Below are 19839 nucleotides of genomic sequence, written 5' to 3' on the forward strand. Positions count from 1 at the left end.
GTATTAGAGAGCAGAGCGTGGGGGGCACGGAGAGAGCAGGCAGCACATTGCTCTGTATTAGAGAGCAGAGCGCGGGGGGTGGAGAGAGCAGGCAGCACATGGCTCTGTATTAGAGAGCAGAGCGTGGGGGGCACGGAGAGAGCAGGCAGCACATGGCTCTGTATTAGAGAGCAGAGCGCGGGGGCACGGAGAGAGCAGGCAGCACATGGCTCTGTGTTAGAGAGCAGAGCGCGGGGGGCACGGAGAGAGCAGGCAGCACATGGCTCTGTATTAGAGAGCAGAGCGCGGGGGGTGGAGAGAGCAGGCAGCACATGGCTCTGTATTAGAGAGCAGCGCGTGGGGGGCACAGAGAGAGCAGGCAGCACATGGCTCTGTATTAGAGGGCAGAGCGCGGGGGCACGGAGAGCGCAGGCAGCACATGGCTCTGTATTAGAGGGCAGAGCGCGGGGGGGCACGGAGAGAGCAGGCAGCACATGGCTCTGTATTAGAGAGCAGAGCGCGGGGGGCACGGAGAGAGCAGGCAGCACATTGCTCTGTATTAGAGAGCGCGGGGGGCACGGAGAGAGCAGGCAGCACATTGCTCTGTATTAGAGAGCAGAGCGCGGGGGGCGGAGAGAGCAGGCAGCACATGGCTCTGTATTAGAGAGCAGAGCGCGGGGGCACGGAGAGAGCAGGCAGCACATGGCTCTGTATTAGAGAACAGAATGTGGGGGGCGCGGAGAGAGCAGGCAGCACATGGCTCTGTATTAGAGAGCAGAGCACGGGGGGCACGGAGAGAGCAGGCAGCAGATGGCTCTGTATTAGAGAGCAGAGCGCAGGGGCACGGAGAGAGCAGGCAGCACAAGGCTCTGTATTAGAGAGCAGAGTGCGGGGGCGGAGAGAGGAGGCAGCACATTGCTCTGTATTAGAGAGCAGAGTGCGGGGGGGGCAGAGAGAGCAGGCAGCACACGGCTCTGTATTAGAGAGCAGAGTGCGGGGGCGGAGAGAGCAGGCAGCACATGGCTCTGTATTAGAGAGCAGAGCGCGGGGGGCGCGGAGAGAGCAGGCAGCACATTGCTCTGTATTAGAGAGCAGAGCGTGGGGGGCACGGAGAGAGCAGGCAGCACATGGCTCTGTATTAGAGAGCAGAGCGCGGGGGGGCACGGAGAGAGCAGGCAGCACATGGCTCTGTATTAGAGAGCAGAGCGCGGGGGGCACGGAGAGAGCAGGCAGCACATTGCTCTGTATTAGAGAGCGCGGGGGGCACGGAGAGAGCAGGCAGCACATTGCTCTGTATTAGAGAGCAGAGCGCGGGGGGCGGAGAGAGCAGGCAGCACATGGCTCTGTATTAGAGAGCAGAGCGCAGGGGAACGGAGAGAGCAGGCAGCACATGGCTCTGTATTAGAGAACAGAACGCAGGGGGGCGGAGAGAGCAGGCAGCACATGGCTCTGTATTAGAGTGCAGAGGGCGGGGGGCACGGAGAGAGCAGGCAGCAGATGGCTCTGTATTAGAGTGCAGAGCGCAGGGGCACGGAGAGAGCAGGCAGCACAAGGCTCTGTATTAGAGAGCAGAGTGCGGGGGCGGAGAGAGGAGGCAGCACATTGCTCTGTATTAGAGAGCAGAGTGCGGGGGGGGCAGAGAGAGCAGGCAGCACACGGCTCTGTATTAGAGAGCAGAGTGTGGGAGCGGAGAGAGCAGGCAGCACATGGCTCTGTATTAGAGAGCAGAGCGCGGGGGGCGCGGAGAGAGCAGGCAGCACATTGCTCTGTATTAGAGAGCAGAGCGTGGGGGGCACGGAGAGAGCAGGCAGCACATGGCTCTGTATTAGAGAGCAGAGCGCGGGGGCACGGAGAGAGCAGGCAGCACATGGCTCTGTATTAGAGAGCAGAGTGCGGGGGGCGGAGAGAGCAGGCAGCACATGGCTCTGTATTAGAGAGCAGAGCGCGGGGGCACGGAGAGAGCAGGCAGCACTTGGCTCTGTATTAGAGAACAGAGCGCGGGGGGCAGAGAGAGCAGGCAGGCATGGCTCTGTATTAGAGAGCAGAGCGCGGGGGGCACGGAGAGAGCAGGCAGCACATGGCTCTGTATTAGAGAGCAGAGCGCGGGGGGCACGGAGAGAGCAGGCAGCACATGGCTCTGTATTAGAGAGCAGAGCGCGGGGGGGCGGAGAGAGCAGGCAGCACATGGCTCTGTATTAGAGAGCAGAGTGCGGGGGGGCGGAGAGAGCAGGCAGCACATGGCTCTGTATTAGAGAGCAGAGCGCGGGGGCACAGAGACAGCAGGCAGCACATGGCTCTGTATTAGAGAGCAGAGCGCGGGGGGCGGAGAGAGCAGGCAGCACATGGCTCTGTATTAGAGAGCGGAGCGTGGGGGCACGGAGAGAGCAGGCAGCACATGGCTCTGTATTAGAGAGCAGAGCGCGGGGGGCACGGAGAGAGCAGGCAGCACAAGGCTCTGTATTAGAGAGCAGAGTGTGGGGCGGAGAGAGGAGGCAGCACATTGCTCTGTATTAGAGAGCAGAGTGCGGGGGGGGGCAGAGAGAGCAGGCAGCACACGGCTCTGTATTAGAGAGCAGAGTGTGGGGGCGGAGAGAGCAGGCAGCACATGGCTCTGTATTAGAGAGCAGAGCGCGGGGGCGGAGAGAGCAGGCAGCACATGGCTCTGTATTAGAGAGCAGAGTGCGGTGGCGGAGAGAGCAGGCAGCACATGGCTCTGTATTAGAGAGCAGAGCGCGGGGGCACGGAGAGAGCAGGCAGCACATGGCTCTGTATTAGAGAGCAGAGCGCGGGGGGCGGAGAGAGCAGGCAGCACATGGCTCTGTATTAGAGAGCAGAGCGCGGGGGGCACGGAGAGAGCAGGCAGCACATAGCTCTGTATTAGAGAGCAGAGCGTGGGGGGCACCGAGAGAGCAGGCAGCACATTGCTCTGTATTAGAGAGCAGAGCGCGGGGGGTAGAGAGAGCAGGCAGCACATGGCTCTGTATTAGAGAGTGATGTGCCTCAATGAATCCGAGACTCAACGTTAACGGAGCAAAGCAAGGCTTTTATTAACTCAGAAAGTAATACACAGTGGAGAAGTGTCTCTCATCCAGAGATCTGCTGTACTGCCTGTGAGACACGCTGGGGCCTGCTTAAGTAGGGGCCAGGTATGGGCGGAGCCCTACACACAATACAATACAGGTAAGGAAATGAAACTGAAACTAAACTCCCCTGCTTGTCACAGTCACAGGCACAATCAAACACAGAGAATACAGAGTGCCTGATGAATGACATATTTCATCACAGAGAGCAGAGCGCGGGGGCGGAGAGAGCAGGCAGCACATGGCTCTGTATTAGAGAGCAGAGCGCAGGGGGCGGAGAGAGCAGGCAGCACATGGCTCTGTATTAGAGAGCAGAGCGCGGGGGGCACGGAGAGAGCAGGCAGCACATTGCTCTGTATTAGAGAGCAGAGCGTGTCGGGCACGGAGAGAGCAGGCAGCACATGGCTCTGTATTAGAGAGCAGAGCGCGGGGGGCATGGAGAGAGCAGGCAGCACATGGCTCTGTATTAGAGAGCAGAGCGTGGAGGGCACAGAGAGAGCAGGCAGCACATGGCTCTGTATTAGAGAGCAGAGCGCGGGGGGGCGGAGAGATCAGGCAGCACATGGCTCTGTATTAGAGAGCAGAGCGCGGGGGGCGGAGAGAGCAGGCAGCACAAGGCTCTGTATTAGAGAGCAGAGTGTGGGGGGCACAGAGAGAGCAGGCAGCACATGGCTCTGTATTAGAGAGCAGAGCGTGGGAGGCACGGAGAGAGCAGGCAGCACATGGCTCTGTATTAGAGAGCAGAGCGCGGGCACGGAGAGAGCAGGCAGCACATGGCTCTGTATTAGAGAGTGATGTGCCTCAATGAATCCGAGACTCAACGTTAACGGAGTAAAGCAAGGCTTTTATTAACTCAGAAAGTAATACACAGTGGAGAAGTGTCTCTCATCCAGAGATCTGCTGTACTGCCAGTGAGACACGCTGGGGCCTGCTTAAGTAGAGGCCAGGTATGGGCGGAGCCCTACACACAATACAATGCAGGTAAGGAAATGAAACTGAAACTAAACTCCCCTGCTTGTCACAGTCACAGGCACAATCAAACACAGAGAATACAGAGTGCCTGATGAATGACATATTTCATCACAGAGAGCAGAGCGCGGGGGCGGAGAGAGCAGGCAGCACATGGCTCTGCATTAGAGAGCAGAGCGCGGGCACGGAGAGAGCAGGCAGCACATGGCTCTGTATTAGAGAGTGATGTGCCTCAATGAATCCGAGACTCAACGTTAACGGAGCAAAGCAAGGCTTTTATTAACTCAGAAAGTAATACACAGTGGAGAAGTGTCTCTCATCCAGAGATCTGCTGTACTGCCACTGAGACACGCTGGGGCCTGCTTAAGTAGGGGCCAGGTATGGGCGGAGCCCTACACACAATACAATGCAGGTAAGGAAATGAAACTGAAACTAAACTCCCCTGCTTGTCACAGTCACAGGCACAATCAAACACAGAGAATACAGAGTGCCTGATGAATGACATATTTCATCACAGAGAGCAGAGCGCGGGGGCGGAGAGAGCAGGCAGCACATGGCTCTGTATTAGAGAGCAGAGCGCAGGGGGCGGAGAGAGCAGGCAGCACATGGCTCTGTATTAGAGAGCAGAGCGCGGGGGGCACGGAGAGAGCAGGCAGCACATTGCTCTGTATTAGAGAGCAGAGCGTGTCGGGCACGGAGAGAGCAGGCAGCACATGGCTCTGTATTAGAGAGCAGAGCGCGGGGGGCATGGAGAGAGCAGGCAGCACATGGCTCTGTATTAGAGAGCAGAGCGTGGAGGGCACAGAGAGAGCAGGCAGCACATGGCTCTGTATTAGAGAGCAGAGCGCGGGGGGGCGGAGAGATCAGGCAGCACATGGCTCTGTATTAGAGAGCAGAGCGCGGGGGGCGGAGAGAGCAGGCAGCACAAGGCTCTGTATTAGAGAGCAGAGTGTGGGGGGCACAGAGAGAGCAGGCAGCACATGGCTCTGTATTAGAGAGCAGAGCGTGGGAGGCACGGAGAGAGCAGGCAGCACATGGCTCTGTATTAGAGAGCAGAGCGCGGGGGCGGAGAGAGCAGGCAGCACATGGCTCTGTATTAGAGAGCAGAGCGCGGGGGGCACGGAGAGAGCAGGCAGCACATTGCTCTGTATTAGAGAGCAGAGCGTGTCGGGCACGGAGAGAGCAGGCAGCACATGGCTCTGTATTAGAGAGCAGAGCGCGGGGGGCATGGAGAGAGCAGGCAGCACATGGCTCTGTATTAGAGAGCAGAGCGTGGAGGGCACAGAGAGAGCAGGCAGCACATGGCTCTGTATTAGAAAGCAGAGTGCGGGGGGGCGGAGAGATCAGGCAGCACATGGCTCTGTATTAGAGAGCAGAGCGCGGGGGGCGGAGAGAGCAGGCAGCACAAGGCTCTGTATTAGAGAGCAGAGTGTGGGGGGCACAGAGAGAGCAGGCAGCACATGGCTCTGTATTAGAGAGCAGAGCGTGGGAGGCACGGAGAGAGCAGGCAGCACATGGCTCTGTATTAGAGAGCAGAGCGCGGGCACGGAGAGAGCAGGCAGCACATGGCTCTGTATTAGAGAGTGATGTGCCTCAATGAATCCGAGACTCAACGTTAACGGAGCAAAGCAAGGCTTTTATTAACTCAGAAAGTAATACACAGTGGAGAAGTGTCTCTCATCCAGAGATCTGCTGTACTGCCTGTGAGGCACGTTGGGGCCTGCTTAAGTAGGGGCCTGGTATGGGTGGAGCCCTACACACAATACAATACAGGTAAGGAAATGGAAACTGAAACTAAACTCCCCTGCTTGTCACAGTCACAGGCACAATCAAACACAGAGAATACAGAGTGCCTGATGAATGGCATATTTCATCATATTCACCCCTTCTACAGATTTAGTCTGTTCGGGGGTTTGATAGTCCTCTGTGACCGACATAGCTGTTGTGGTGCTGCGGGTGTCGGCTGGGTGTCCCCGGTGGCCTCCTGGGTCTCTGTCGGTGGCGCCGCCAGGGTTGTTGAAGGGGTAGTTGGTGAGGGCACCGTTGGTCGATGTTCTTCCGGGGGTGATGAAAGGATAGTGGGTGGGTAAGAGTTGCTGTGATCGTTGTTGCTGTTGTTGTCGTGGTTGTTGTCGTTACCGGCTGGGGCGACGTCTTTTATGGACACGGTGTCCTCCCTTCCGTCGGCGTGCCGGACATACGCGTATTGGGGGTTGGCGTGGAGTAGGTGCACTGACTCCACGAGAGGGTCCGTCTTCTGGCCCCTCACATGCCTTCGTACAAATACCGGACCTGGGGTGGAGAGCCATGACGGCATGGATACGCCTGAGGTGGATTTCCGGGGAAAGGCAAACATTCGTTCATGAGGCGTGGCATTAGTGGCAGTACACAATAGCGACCGTATCGAATGGAGCACATCTGGGAGGACTTCCTGCCAGTGGGAGATAGGGAGGCCCTTGGTCCTTAGAGCTAGAGTGACTGCTTTCCATACTGTCCCGTTCTCTCGCTCCACCTGGCCGTTACCCTGGGGGTTGTAGCTGGTGGTACAGCTCGTGGCGATCCCCCTGGACAGCATGTACTGGCGTAGCTCTTCACTCATGAAGGACGCCCCCCTATCCGTATGGATGTAGCTCGGCATACCGAACAGGCAGCACGGTGGCATAGTGGTTAGCACTGTTGCCTCACAGCGCCAGGGACCCGGGTTCAAATCCGGCCTCGGGTGACTGTCTGTGTGGAGTTTGCACATTCTCCCCGTGTTTGCGTGGGTTTTCTCCGGGTGCTCCGGTTTCCTCCCACAGTCCAAAGATGTGCGGGTTAGGTTGATTGGCCATGATAAATTGACCCTTAGTGTTAGGGGGATTAAATACGTGGGGTTACGGGGATAGGGTGGGATATGTGTTGGTGTAGGGGTTACGGGGATTGGGTGGGATATGTGTCGGTGCAGGCTCGATGGGCCGAAATGGCCTCTATCTGCACTGTGGGGTTTCTGTGATTCTGTGAACAGGCTGTTGAGGCATTTAATGACCGTGGCGCTGGCCATGTCTGGGCAGGGGAAGGCGAATGGGAAACGGGAGTATTCGTCCACAATGTTCAGGAAGTAAACATTGCGGTCGACTGACGGGAGGGGGCCCTTGAAATCTAAGCTGAGCTGCTCAAAGGGCCGTGTAGCTTTGATTAAGTGGGCTCTATCTGGGTGGTAGAACCGAGGCTTGCACTCAGCGCAAGTGCGGCAGTTCCTGGTCAGAGACCGAACTTCCTCAATCGAGTAGGGTAAGTTGCGGGACTTTATGAAGTGGAACAGCTGTGTGACCCCTGGGTGGCAGAGGTCGTTGTGGAGGGTCTGTAGCCGATCCCCGGTGGCGCTGGCACACATCCCTCGTGAGAGGGCATCGGGGGATTCGTTAAGGGCCCCTGGCCGGTAAATGATGTCATACTCGAAGGTGGAGAGCTCGATCTGCCACCTGAGAATCTTATCATTTTTAATCTTCCCCTTCTGTTTATTATTAAACATAAATGCTACCGACCGCTGGTCGGTAAGTAGGGTGAAGCGTTTGCCAGCTAGGTAGTGGCGCCAGTGGCGCACTGCCTCCACGATGGCTTGGGCCTCCTTTTCCACGGAGGAGTGTCTGATCTCGGGCCCTTGGAGGGTCCTCGAGAAGAAAGCTACGGGCCGCCCCGCCTGGTTGAGGGTGGCCGCCAAGGCAAAGTCAGACGCATCACTTTCCACTTGAAAGGGAGTGTTCTCGTCCACTGCCTGTAGCGTGGCCCGCTCAATATCCCGCTTAATGCTTTTGAAGGCGGCGTGGGCCTCAGCAGAGAGCGGAAAAGAGGATGCTTTCAAGAGGGGGCGGGCTTTGTCGGAGTAGTTGGGGACCCATTGGGCATAATAAGAAAATAACCCCAGGCACCTTTTCAGGGCTTTGGGAGTGTTGGGCAGGGGCAGCTCCCGTAGGGGGCGCAGTCGGTCGGGGTCTGGTCCGATTTCCCCATTCTCCACCACGCTGCCTAGTATGCAGAGGCGCGTGGTGTTGAAAACGCACTTGTCCTCGTTGTAAGTGAGGTTGAGTTTTTGTGCGGTTTTCAGGAACCTCTCGAGGTTCGAGTCGTGATCCTGCTGGTTGTGACCGCAGATGGTGACGTTGTCGAGGTAGGGGAAGGTTGCCTGCAAGTGGTGGTCATCGACCATGCGGTCCATCTCCCTCTGGAAGACCGAGATCCCATTCATCACCCCAAAGGGGACTCTGAGGAATTGGTAGAGGCGTCCGTTCGCCTCGAAGGCGGTGTACGGGCGGTCCTCTGGTCTGATAGGGAGCTGGTGGTACGCTGACTTGAGGTCGATGTTGGAGAACACCCGGTATTGGGCAATTTGGTTCACCATTTCTGATATGCGGGGTAACGGGTAGACGTCTAGTTGGGTATACATGTTGATCGTTTGGCTATAGTCGATCACCATCCGTTTCTTCTCGCTACCCCTCACCACCACCACTTGGGCGCGCCACGGGCTGTTGCTGCGTTCAATAACGCGCTCCCTCAGCAGCCTGTCCACCTCGGTCGCGATAAACCGCCTGTCCTCCCAGCTGTACCTCCTGCTTTTGGTCGCTATTGGCCGGCAGTTGGGAGTAAGGTTCGTGAATAGCGAAGGCAGCTTTACCTTCAGGGTAGCCAGACCGCACACTGTGAGGGGCGGCTGGGACCCACCGTAATTGAACGTGATGCTTTGGTGGTGGCACTGGAAATCCAGGCCCAAGATCACGCTCGCACATAGACTCTTCATGATTAGTCATTTAAAATTATCGTATACAGTTCCGTTAACGGACAATTGTACCGCGCAGTAACCCATAATGGTCGATGTCTGGGTTTTATCAGCCATAGAGATGGTGCCCCGAGCAGGGACCACCGTTAGAGAGAGTTGTTGTGCTAGTTCAGGGTGGATAAAACTCTCCGTGCTTCCACTGTCAATTAAACATTTAACCCCGCACCCGTTTACCTCCATGTCCACCATTGATTTGGATAGCGGGTGCGGTCTGGTCTGGTCCACTGTGACCGATGCCACTGTAGGGCCCTGATCGAGACAAGATGGCGTCCACGCTGTCTGCTCACAAGATGGCGGACCCCACAAGGTTGGGCAAGATGGCGTCCAAGATGGCCGCTCCCACGGCGCACACGCGGCGGTGGCGGGTTTTCCGGCGGGGTTCCCTCTGCACACCTTCCCGAAGTGCCCCTTCTTACCGCACTTAAAGCAGGTGGTGCCTTTCACCGGGCACAGGTTTCTGGTGTGCTTCGGCTGCCCGCAGAAGTAGCAGTTGGGGCCCCGACGCGTCGCGGCTGTCGTAGGGCTTCTGGGGGGAGAGCGGGGCCCCAACGGTGTCGGGCTGCCGGGTGGGGAAGATGCCTTCCAAGATGGCGGCGCCCTTGGTGCACACGTGGCGGCGTGGGCGGCGCAGGCTGAAGAGTAGGCATCCGAGTTTCTCTGGGCCACATCCAGGGATCGCGCTGTGTCCACAGCCTGTTTCAGGTCCAATCCCGTTTTTTCCAGTAGTCTCTGCCGGATGTAAGTGGAGCTGAGGCCTGTGATAAAGGCATCACGAACAAGCTCGTCAGTGTACACTGCGGCTTTTACATCTTGGCACTTGCAGTCTTTGCCAAGCGTTTTCAGGGTGACTAGGAACTCATCCAGCGATTCCCCAGGTCGCTGTGTGCGAGTAGCGAGCAGATGCCTAGCGTACACCTCGTTCGTAGGCTGCTGGTAATGCGCCTTTAGGATGTCGCAGGCGGCCGGGTACGTGTCGGCGTCTTGGATGAGGGGGTAAACCCGGTGGCTTACCCAATTCCGCAGGATTCCGAGTTTCATACTTTCAGCGTCCGTAGCGTCTGTGATGGCTGCGGAATTGTCCAGGAAGAATTCCATACACTTAAACCAGTGTCCGAATTGTGCCGATGCGTCTGAAGCATGCGGGTCCAAATCCAAACGTTCGGGTTTCAAGAGTTGATCCATTGCGTTGAAAACTGAGTTAATAAAATTGATGTGCCTCAATGAATCCGAGACTCAACGTTAATGGAGCAAAGCAAGGCTTTTATTAACTCAGAAAGTAATACACAGTGGAGAAGTGTCTCTCATCCAGAGATCTGCTGTACTGCCTGTGAGACACGCTGGGGCCTGCTTAAGTAGGGGCCAGGTATGGGCGGAGCCCTACACACAATACAATACAGGTAAGGAAATGAAACTGAAACTAAACTCCCCTGCTTGTCACAGTCACAGGCACAATCAAACACAGAGAATACAGAGTGCCTGATGAATGGCATATTTCATCACAGAGAGCAGAGCGCGGGGGCGGAGAGAGCAGGCAGCACATGGCTCTGTATTAGAGAGCAGAGCGCAGGGGGCGGAGAGAGCAGGCAGCACATGGCTCTGTATTAGAGAGCAGAGCACGGGGGGCACGGAGAGAGCAGGCAGCACATTGCTCTGTATTAGAGCGCAGAGCGTGGGGGGCACGGAGAGAGCAGGCAGCACATGGCTCTGTATTAGAGAGCAGAGCGCGGGGGGCACGGAGAGAGCAGGCAGCACATGGCTCTGTATTAGAGAGCAGAGCGTGGAGGGCACGGAGAGAGCAGGCAGCACATGGCTCTGTATTAGAGAGCAGAGCGCGGGGGGGCGGAGAGAGCAGGCAGCACATGGCTCTGTATTAGAGAGCAGAGCGCGGGGGGGCGGAGACAGCAGGCAGCACATGGCTCTGTATTAGAGAGCAGAGCGCGGGGGGCACGGAGAGAGCAGGCAGCACATGGCTCTGTATTAGAGAGCAGAGCGCGGGGGGCACGGAGAGAGCAGGCAGCACATGGCTCTGTATTAGAGAGCAGAGCGTGGGGGGCGGAGAGAGCAGGCAGCACAAGGCTCTGTATTAGAGAGCAGAGCGCGGGGGGCACAGAGAGAGCAGGCAGCACATGGCTCTGTATTAGAGAGCAGAGCGTGGGGGGCACGGAGAGAGCAGGCAGCACATGGCTCTGTATTAGAGAGCAGAGCGCGGGGGCGGAGAGAGCAGGCAGCACATGGCTCTGTATTAGAGAGCAGAGCGTGGGGGGCACGGAGAGAGCAGGCAGCACATGGCTCTGTATTAGAGAGCAGAGCATGGGGGCACGGAGAGAGCAGGCAGCACATGGCTCTGTATTAGAGAGCAGAGCGCGGGGGCACGGAGAGAGCAGGCAGCACATGGCTCTGTATTAGAGAGCAGAGTGCGGGGGGCGGAGAGAGCAGGCAGCACATTGCTCTGTATTAGAGAGCAGAGCGCGGGGGGTGGCGGAGAGAGCAGGCAGCACATGGCTCTCTATTAGAGAGCAGAGCGCGGGGGGGCACGGAGAGAGCAGGGAGCACATGGCTCTGTATTAGAGAGCAGAGCGCGGGGGGGGAGAGAGCAGGCAGCACATTGCTCTGTATTAGAGAGCAGAGCGCGGGGGGTGGCGGAGAGAGCAGGGAGCACATGGCTCTGTATTAGAGAGCAGAGTTTGGGGGGCACGGAGAGAGCAGGCAGCACATTGCTCTGTATTAGATGTTGAGTCTGTGCTTTCAAATGTAGTTATGCTGAATAACTGGACACAGACTACAGAAATACTTAAACAGGTCTTTAGTAACTGAGGGTCAGGGCTGAACTGGAATACACTTTGCTCCACAGGGTTTTATATACCGGTGTGGTCACCACCGGTACTACAATGTACAGGAGCCATCAAAAAGTAGTCCATCACCTTAAGGTATCCTCTTAAGGTGGTACAGGTTACATACACTACAATTCCTCCCCTTTTAGCTTAACAGTGTACACCCCAATTTAAACATTACATGGATAACATATGTACAACTTTCACACAAAACTGTTCAAAGATTCAGTCTCTGGGGAGGCCTCCTGATCCGGGCCGGATAACGCCTTTCAGGGGTCTCTGGTTCTCGTTGCTGGGGTGACTCATCCATTTGATCTCCTATGGATTGAACATCATCATGTACGTTCGAGTCTGAGGTAGATGCTACAGGCTCAATAACTTCTTCAACTGGTGTCTCTGCCGTAGACATGGGGTCGACCCTTGTTCTCGATTCCACAAGTTGGTCAGCATGACGTCGTATTACGTTCTCTCCAACGTCTACCGTGTACATCAAGGGTCCTTGTTGGGCACGAATTGTTCCGGATTGCCATTTATCATTCCTATAGTCCCTGGCCAACACTGGTTGTCCTATTTCGAAACTCCGAGTGGCCTTGTTATTTACGTGCTGTAATTGCTTGTTTTCGACTTCCCTACGCACATTGGGTTTTAACAAATCCAACCGGGACCGCAACCTCCTGTTATAGAACATTATGGCAGGGCTTTGATTGGTCACTGCATGCGTGGCGTTTCGATATGCCATCAGGAAATTGTCCACCTTGTGTTGTAGTGGAATATGGTCTTCGCTCATGGCCTTTATCGCCTTTTTGAACGTTTGTACAAATCTCTCGGCCAACCCATTGGTAGCCGGATGATATGGGGCAGATGTATAGTGTTTCACCCCATTCTTTTTCATGAATTTCTGGAATTCTTCTGACACGAACTGTGGTCCGTTGTCTGAACATATTTGTTCCGGCAACCCATTCCTTGCAAATATGGTTCTTAGAACTGCGATCATCTTTTCAGAGGTAGTGGTCGACATCTTAATCACTTCTGGCCATTTAGAATGTGCGTCTACCGCTATCAAAAACATGGAATCCATGAATGGACCTGCAAAGTCGATATGCACACGTTGCCATGGGGCTGAAGGCCATTCCCACGGATGCAGCGGTGCAATTGGAGGTGCGTTTTGAACTTTTTGGCACCCTGAGCAGCTTTTAGTCAGATCCTCTATTTGTTTGTCGATACCTGGCCACCACACATAAGCCCTAGCAAGGCTTTTCATCTTGACTCCCCCCAGATGACCTTCATGCAGTTCCTTCAGAACTCTCTCCCTTAATTTAGGAGGAATAATCACCCTTGTTCCATACATCAATGTTCCTTGACAGACGGACAGCTGTTCTCGTCTGGCTGAGAATGCTGGTAACAGTGGGTCGCCATGTGCTGGCCATCCCTTCACTGTCAAATCGTAGACCCGAGACAGTGTCGGGTCGTTTCGGGTCTCTCTCTCAATACTCGCATTGGTGACTGGTAAGCATTCGATGATGGTCGAGTGAAATATCTCGACAGGGTCAACTGCCGGTGCCTCTTCCGCTGTAGGTAGTGGCAGGCGCGACAGCCCATCAGCATTACCATATTGCTTTGTACCTTTGAATTCGATATCATATTGATGTGCCCCTAGGAAAAGGGACCATCTCTGAAGCCTCTGCGCCGTCATAACCGGAACACCCTTCTTAGGGTTAAAAATGGAAACCAACGGCTGGTGATCTGTCAGCAGCGTAAACTTTTGGCCTTGCAGGTAATGGTTAAATTTCTTAACTCCCCACACGAGGCTGAGAGCCTCCCTATCTATCTGAGCATAGTTGCGCTCTGCGGAGGTCAATGATCTGGATGCGAACGCGACTGGCCTTTCCAAGCCATTTGGCAACTTATGTGAGAGCACTGCCCCGATACCATATGGAGAAGCATCACAAGCTAAGCGAATAGGCAGCGTTGGGTTAAAGTGAGCCAACACTTCCTTAGAGGTGATCAGTGCCTTGCTTTTTTGAAAAGCCCGCTTACAATCCTCGCTCCACTTCCATGGTACTCCCATTTGCAAAAGAGTGTTCAGTGGGTGTAACACCGTGGATAAATTTGGAAGAAACTTGTGGTAATAGTTAACCAACCCAAGGAACGACCTCAACTGGGATACATTTTCCGGAGCGGGAGCTTTCACAACAGCTTCGATCTTGTCAGGTGACTTATGGAGCCCCTCCTGGTCAATGACATGGCCGCAGTACGAGATTCGCTTTTGAAAGAACTCACATTTCTGGCGATTAACTGAGTCCATATTCTTTCAATCTGGTGAGCACCTGCTCCAAATTCGCGAGGTGCTCCTTATCATCATCTCCTGTAATCAGAATGTCGTCCAGGTAGCATTGTGTGCCTGGAATTCCCTGCAATACCTGCTCCATGGCCCTTTGCCAAATCGCTGGAGCCGATGCCACTCCAAAAACCAGTCTATTATACCGATATAAGCCCTTATGTGTGTTGATCGTGAGATACTGGCGTGACGCTTCATCAACTTCCATCTGTAGGTACGCCTGCGCCAGGTCTATCTTGGTGAAGTGTTTCCCGCCAGACAGCGAAGCGAAGATATCTTCAATCCGCGGAAGCGGATATTGCACCGTGTGAAGAACCGGATTAACAGTGATCTTGAAATCACCACAGATGCGAACCTTCCCAGGTTCCCCCGGCTTGTTGCTCAACGAACGCTTCATGACGGGAACAATGGGTGTGGCCCATTCGCTCCAGTCCACCTTTGACAGTACTCCTGAACGTTCTAGCCCTTCCAGCTCTGCTTCCACAGCAGGTCGTATTGCATAAGGTACCGGTCTGGATTTGAAAAATTTTGGGTTTGCATGTTCTTCAACCTTGATGTTTGCCGTAATTCCTTTCAGTGTTCCCAGTCCCTGTTGGAACACCTCCTTAGCATCATCCAATATTGTGGACAGTCGTTTAGGTTTGACGTCGTCCTCTTTACAGGAATCTACAGTTAGTGCTTGTATGGAATGCCAGTCCACATTTATTCTCCGGATCCATTCCCGTCCCAGTAGTGGCGGACCTCCCTCAGGTAACACATACAAGTCCATTTCCTGACTTTCTTTACCATTGTAGACCACATTTACCTTTATCTTTCCGATGGGGTATACTCGTTGCCCCGTGTATGTTTTCAATACAATCTCCGTATCCCTCAGGGGAATGTGTGAGAATAACCTTTTGTAATCTTGCTTATTCATGACCGTCAATGCCGATCCAGTGTCCAATTCCATCTTCACTTGGACTCCTGCTATCCGAAGCATGACCCAGATAGTTTGGTGGTCTGCTGTGTTACCCACATTATGTATTTTTAGACAACCCAGTTCCTTACTGCTGGAGTCTGAATCCGTCTTCTGTTCATCCGAACTGTTCTCTGTCACCTTGTGTACTTTTTTGTACTTCTCCTGCGGCGACTTTTTGCTGCTGGTCTTCTTTCCTGACCGGCATACTCTCGCTATGTGACCAAGTTTGCCACATTGCCTGCATTCTTTATCTTTGAACCAGCACTGGTTCTGGTCATGCGTTGTCCTTCCGCAACGATAGCACTTTACTGCGCCCAATGCCATTTCATTGGTGCTGAATTCCAATGGCCTTTGCTGCATTTCTGCAGTGCCTCGTGCTGCTGCCTCGTGCGATGCTGCAATGCTGAAAGCTTTGTCCAGCGTAAGATCCTTTTCCTCTAGCAGTCGCTTCTGGGTTCCTTCCCTTAGTAGCCCACACACAAACTTATCTCTCAGTGCGTCTGCTAGTCCTGTACCGAACTGACAGTGCTTTGATAACTTGCGCAGTTCGATTAAGAATTCAGCGTTGCTTTCCTCTTTAAGTTGAATTCTTTTGTAGAATTTAAATCGTTCCGCTATCAGCAGCGGCGTGGGGTTTAAATGCTCTTGCAGGATAGTAACAATATCCGCGAAACTCTTTCCTACCGGTTTATCTGGTGTTACAAGGTTCCTTAATAACCCGTACGTCTTCGCACCCATCGAGTTTAATAGGGTTAGTGCTTTCTTATCCACCGGTACCTCATTCGCTGTACAATAAACTTCAACGCGTTCCACATAAGTGGCCCAATCTTCCACATCGCTATCAAAAGCAGTGATGTTACCCGTTTTTGGCATCCTTGTTGAGTTTCCTTTCCTTCGGATTATGATTATTATTTTATTTTATTTTTCAAAATGGCGGCTTCCCGCGCTTGGCGGCTTTTCCCGCGCTTGTCTTCTTCCCCCGCCGACTAAAAATGGCGATTACTGCGCTGTTGCCGTTCTCGCCTCCCAGCGGTCCCTTATTTTCCCCGACGCTGCTGCTCTTGTTCCCCGCCGCTCCCGCGGTCCTTGTGGACATAAACGCTTTTCTGGCTGCTGCGCGTCTCTGCCCCGATTGCAGTCCGGCCCCTGACACCGGCTGCGGTCGTGTTCTCCGCCCTTTTCGTCGTTTCCCTCCCCTTCTCTTACTGACAACTCAGCCGACTTCCCCCCCGTGCCGCTCGATCGGGCTTACCCGCCGCTGTCGTCGAAGGGATGTTCACTGATGTTAGACTTCGTCGCCAGAAACCAACCCGGGTTCCCGATTGCCTCCCGTGCTATGCAGTGCCCAGCAGGATGTTGAGGGTGGATGTCCTTGTTCGACACCCGTTTCAGAGGCGAAGCTTCCTTTGATGCAACTGCCGCTAGGTAAGATCAGACTCGTCGCCACTGCTGAGTCTGTGTTTCCAAATGTAGTTATGCTGAATAACTGGACACAGACTACAGAAATACTTAAACAGGTCTTTAGTAACTGAGGGTCAGGGCTGAACTGGAATACACTTTGCTCCACAGGGTTTTATATACCGGTGTGGTCACCACCGGTACTACAATGTACAGGAGCCATCAAAAAGTAGTCCATCACCTTAAGGTATCCTCTTAAGGTGGTACAGGTTACATACACTACATTAGAGAGCAGAGCGTGGGGGGCACGGAGAGAGCAGGCAGCACATGACTCTGTATTAGAGAGCAGAGTGTGGGGGGCACGGAGAGAGCAGGCAGCACATGGCTCTGTATTAGAGAGCAGAGCGCGGGGGGCACGGAGCGAGCAGGCAGCACAAGGCTCTGTATTAGAGAGCAGAGCGCGGGGGGCACGGAGAGAGCAGGCAGCACAAGGCTCTGTATTAGAGAGCAGAGCGTGGGGGGCACGGAGAGAGCAGGCAGCACATGGCTCTGTATTGGAGAGCAGAGCGCGGGGGCACGGAGAGAGCAAGCAGCACATGGCTCTGTATTGGAGAGCAGAGCGCGGGGGCACGGAGAGAGCAGGCAGCACATGGCTCTGTATTAGAGAGCAGAGCGCGGGGGCACGGAGAGAGCAGGCAGCACATGGCTCTGTATTAGAGAGCAGAGTGTGGGGGGCACGGAGAGAGCAGGCAGCACATGGCTCTGTATTAGAGAGCAGAGCGCGGGGGGCACGGAGCGAGCAGGCAGCACAAGGCTCTGTATTAGAGAGCAGAGCGCGGGGGGCACGGAGAGAGCAGGCAGCACAAGGCTCTGTATTAGAGAGCAGAGCGTGGGGGGCACGGAGAGAGCAGGCAGCACATGGCTCTGTATTGGAGAGCAGAGCGCGGGGGGCGGAGAGAGCAGGCAGCACATGGCTCTGTATTAGAGAGCAGAGCGCGGGGGCACGGAGAGAGCAGGCAGCACATGGCTCTGTATTGGAGAGCAGAGCGCGGGGGGCGGAGAGAGCAGGCAGCACATGGCTCTGTATTAGAGAGCAGAGCGCGGGGGCACGGAGAGAGCAAGCAGCACATGGCTCTGTATTGGAGAGCAGAGCGCGGGGGCACGGAGAGAGCAGGCAGCACATGGCTCTGTATTAGAGAGCAGAGCGCGGGGGCACGGAGAGAGCAGGCAGCACATGGCTCTGTATTAGAGAGCAGAGCGCGGGGGGCGGAGAGAGCAGGCAGCACATGGCTCTGTATTAGAGAGCAGAGTGTGGGGGTGGAGAGAGCAGGCAGCACATGGCTCTGTATTAGAGAGCACGGGGGCGGAGAGAGCAGGCAGCACATGGCTCTGTAATAGAGAGCGCGGGGGGGCACGGAGAGAGCAGGCAGCACATGGCTCTGTATTAGAGAGCAGAGCGCGAGGGGGCATGGAGAGAGCAGGCAGCACATTGCTCTGTATTAGAGAGCAGAGCGCGGGGGCACGGAGAGAGCAGGCAGCACAAGGCTCTGTATTAGAGAGCACAGAATGTACAGCACAACTGCTCCTGTCCTAACTCGCAACAAGTCCAGTTCACCTATCACCCCTCTGCTTGCTGACCTACATTGGCTTCTAGTCTGGCTCAATTTTAAAATTCTCATCCTTGTTTTCAAATCCCTCCATGGCCTCGCTGCTCCCTTGCTCTGTAATCTCCTCCAGCTCTACAACCCTCCAATTCTGCCCTCATGAGCGTCCCCGATTTCCATCGCTCCACCATTGGTGGCCGAGCCTTCAGCTGCCTGGGCCCTAAGCTCTGGAATTCCCTCCCTAAACCTCTCTGCCTCTCTCTCCTCCTTAAAACGCTCCTTAAAACCTACCTCTTTAACCTATCCTAATATCTCCTATGTGACTCGGTGTCGAATTTTGTTTGGTTACGCTCCTGTGAAGCACCTTGGGAGGTTTTACTGCGTTAAAGGCGCTCCATAAATACAAGTTATTGTTGATTACAGAGAATTACATTAAATCTACAGCATGTAAACCCAGCCATTGGTCTCTGCTCCACACGAGCCTCCTCTCACTCATCACCTCATGCAGCCCTGTTCCCATAACCCTCTATTCTCTTCTCATCTCGCCTCCCTTTAAATGTGTCAGTGCTATCTGCGTCTATGTACCTGCTGTGGTACCGAGCCCCCCCCGCTCCCCACACACGCACAGAGCAGGAAGATCCCAGGCTCCAATCAGGCCTGTGCTGAGTTAGCAGAGCTGTGGTGCTGACACTTGCTGGCCTCAGACATGCAGACTGGTCATTTTGATGAGTTACTGGAGTTACCCGTGGACTTGAACCCCATTGAGAGTCGGCATTTCTGGGAGAGGAGGGGGAGAAGACTGACAGGGCAGGGTGAGAGTTCGCAGTGGGATCTGCCACAGATGTTTTCTCTTGTTCAGTTCTCTCTGTTTATTGGCAGTGGAGGGGCTGAAGGTGGTTGAAATCGAGAAATGTCGGAATGACATTCGAAAGCTGCGCGATGAAATAGCAAAAAGAAATGACAGGTGAGTGGCGGGCAGGAGTTCCTTCTCTGAGGCTGCCCCCTGTCTGACAGTTAGACACCCGCTCAGTACATCTCCCAGCACCGATCCCTGGGACACTCCACTCAGTACATCACTCAGTACATCACCCAGCACCGATCCCTGGGACACTCCACTCAGTACATCACTCAGTACATCACCCAGCACCGATCCCTGGGACACTCCACTCAGTACATCTCCCAGCACCGATCCCTGGGACACTCCACTCAGTACATCACCCAGCACCGTTCCCTGGGACACTCCACTCAGTACATCACTCAGTACATCACCCAGCACCGATCCCTGGGACACTCCACTCAGTACATCACCCAGCACCGATCCCTGGGACACTCCACTCAGTACATCACCCAGCACCGATCCCTGGGACACTCCACTCAGTACATCACCCAGCACCGATCCCTGGGACACTCCACTCAGTACATCACTCCCCCCCACCCACCCCCAGCACCGATCGATCGACCCCGGTTGGGCTGGGATAGAGGACTGGGGGCCGGGGAGTGGGGCCGGGGGCCGGGGAGTGGGGCCAGGTGGGGCCGGGGGCCAGGGAATGGGGCCGGGGGCCGAGGAGTGGGGCCGGGGAATGGGGCCGGGGAGTGGGGCCAGGTGGGGCCGGGGGCCAGGGAATGGGGCCGGGGGCCGAGGAGTGGGGCCGGGGAAGTGGGGCCGGGGGCTGGGGAGTGGGGCTGGGGGCCGGGGAGTGGGACTGGGAGCCGGGGAGTGGGCCGGGGGCCGAGTGGGGCCGGGGAGTGGGTCTGGGGAGTGGGGCCCCGCGGGGGCCGGGGAGTGGGGCTGGGGAATGGGGCCGGGCTGGGGAATGGGGCCGGGCCGGGGAATGGGGCCGGGGGCTGGGGAATGGGGCCGGGGAGTGG

General features: G+C 55.5%; 1 protein-coding gene across 2 annotated transcripts in view; it reads left to right on the forward strand.

The window, feature by feature from the left end:
- pde9aa (phosphodiesterase 9aa) overlaps nucleotides 1-19839 on the forward strand; it is a 96309-nt gene that overhangs the window by 31709 nt on the left and 44761 nt on the right. For both annotated transcript variants that reach the window (XM_086007339.1, XM_086007340.1), the window contains exon 7: nucleotides 18850-18934. In XM_086007339.1, coding sequence (XP_085863465.1) covers nucleotides 18850-18934 — 85 coding nt within the window. The remainder of the gene's footprint in view (nucleotides 1-18849; nucleotides 18935-19839) is intronic.

The sequence above is a fragment of the Somniosus microcephalus genome, chromosome 14, assembly GCF_052327205.1.
Source record: "Somniosus microcephalus isolate GS21.2 chromosome 14, FLI_Smic_1.0, whole genome shotgun sequence".
NCBI classification, from domain to species: Eukaryota; Metazoa; Chordata; class Chondrichthyes; order Squaliformes; family Somniosidae; genus Somniosus; species Somniosus microcephalus.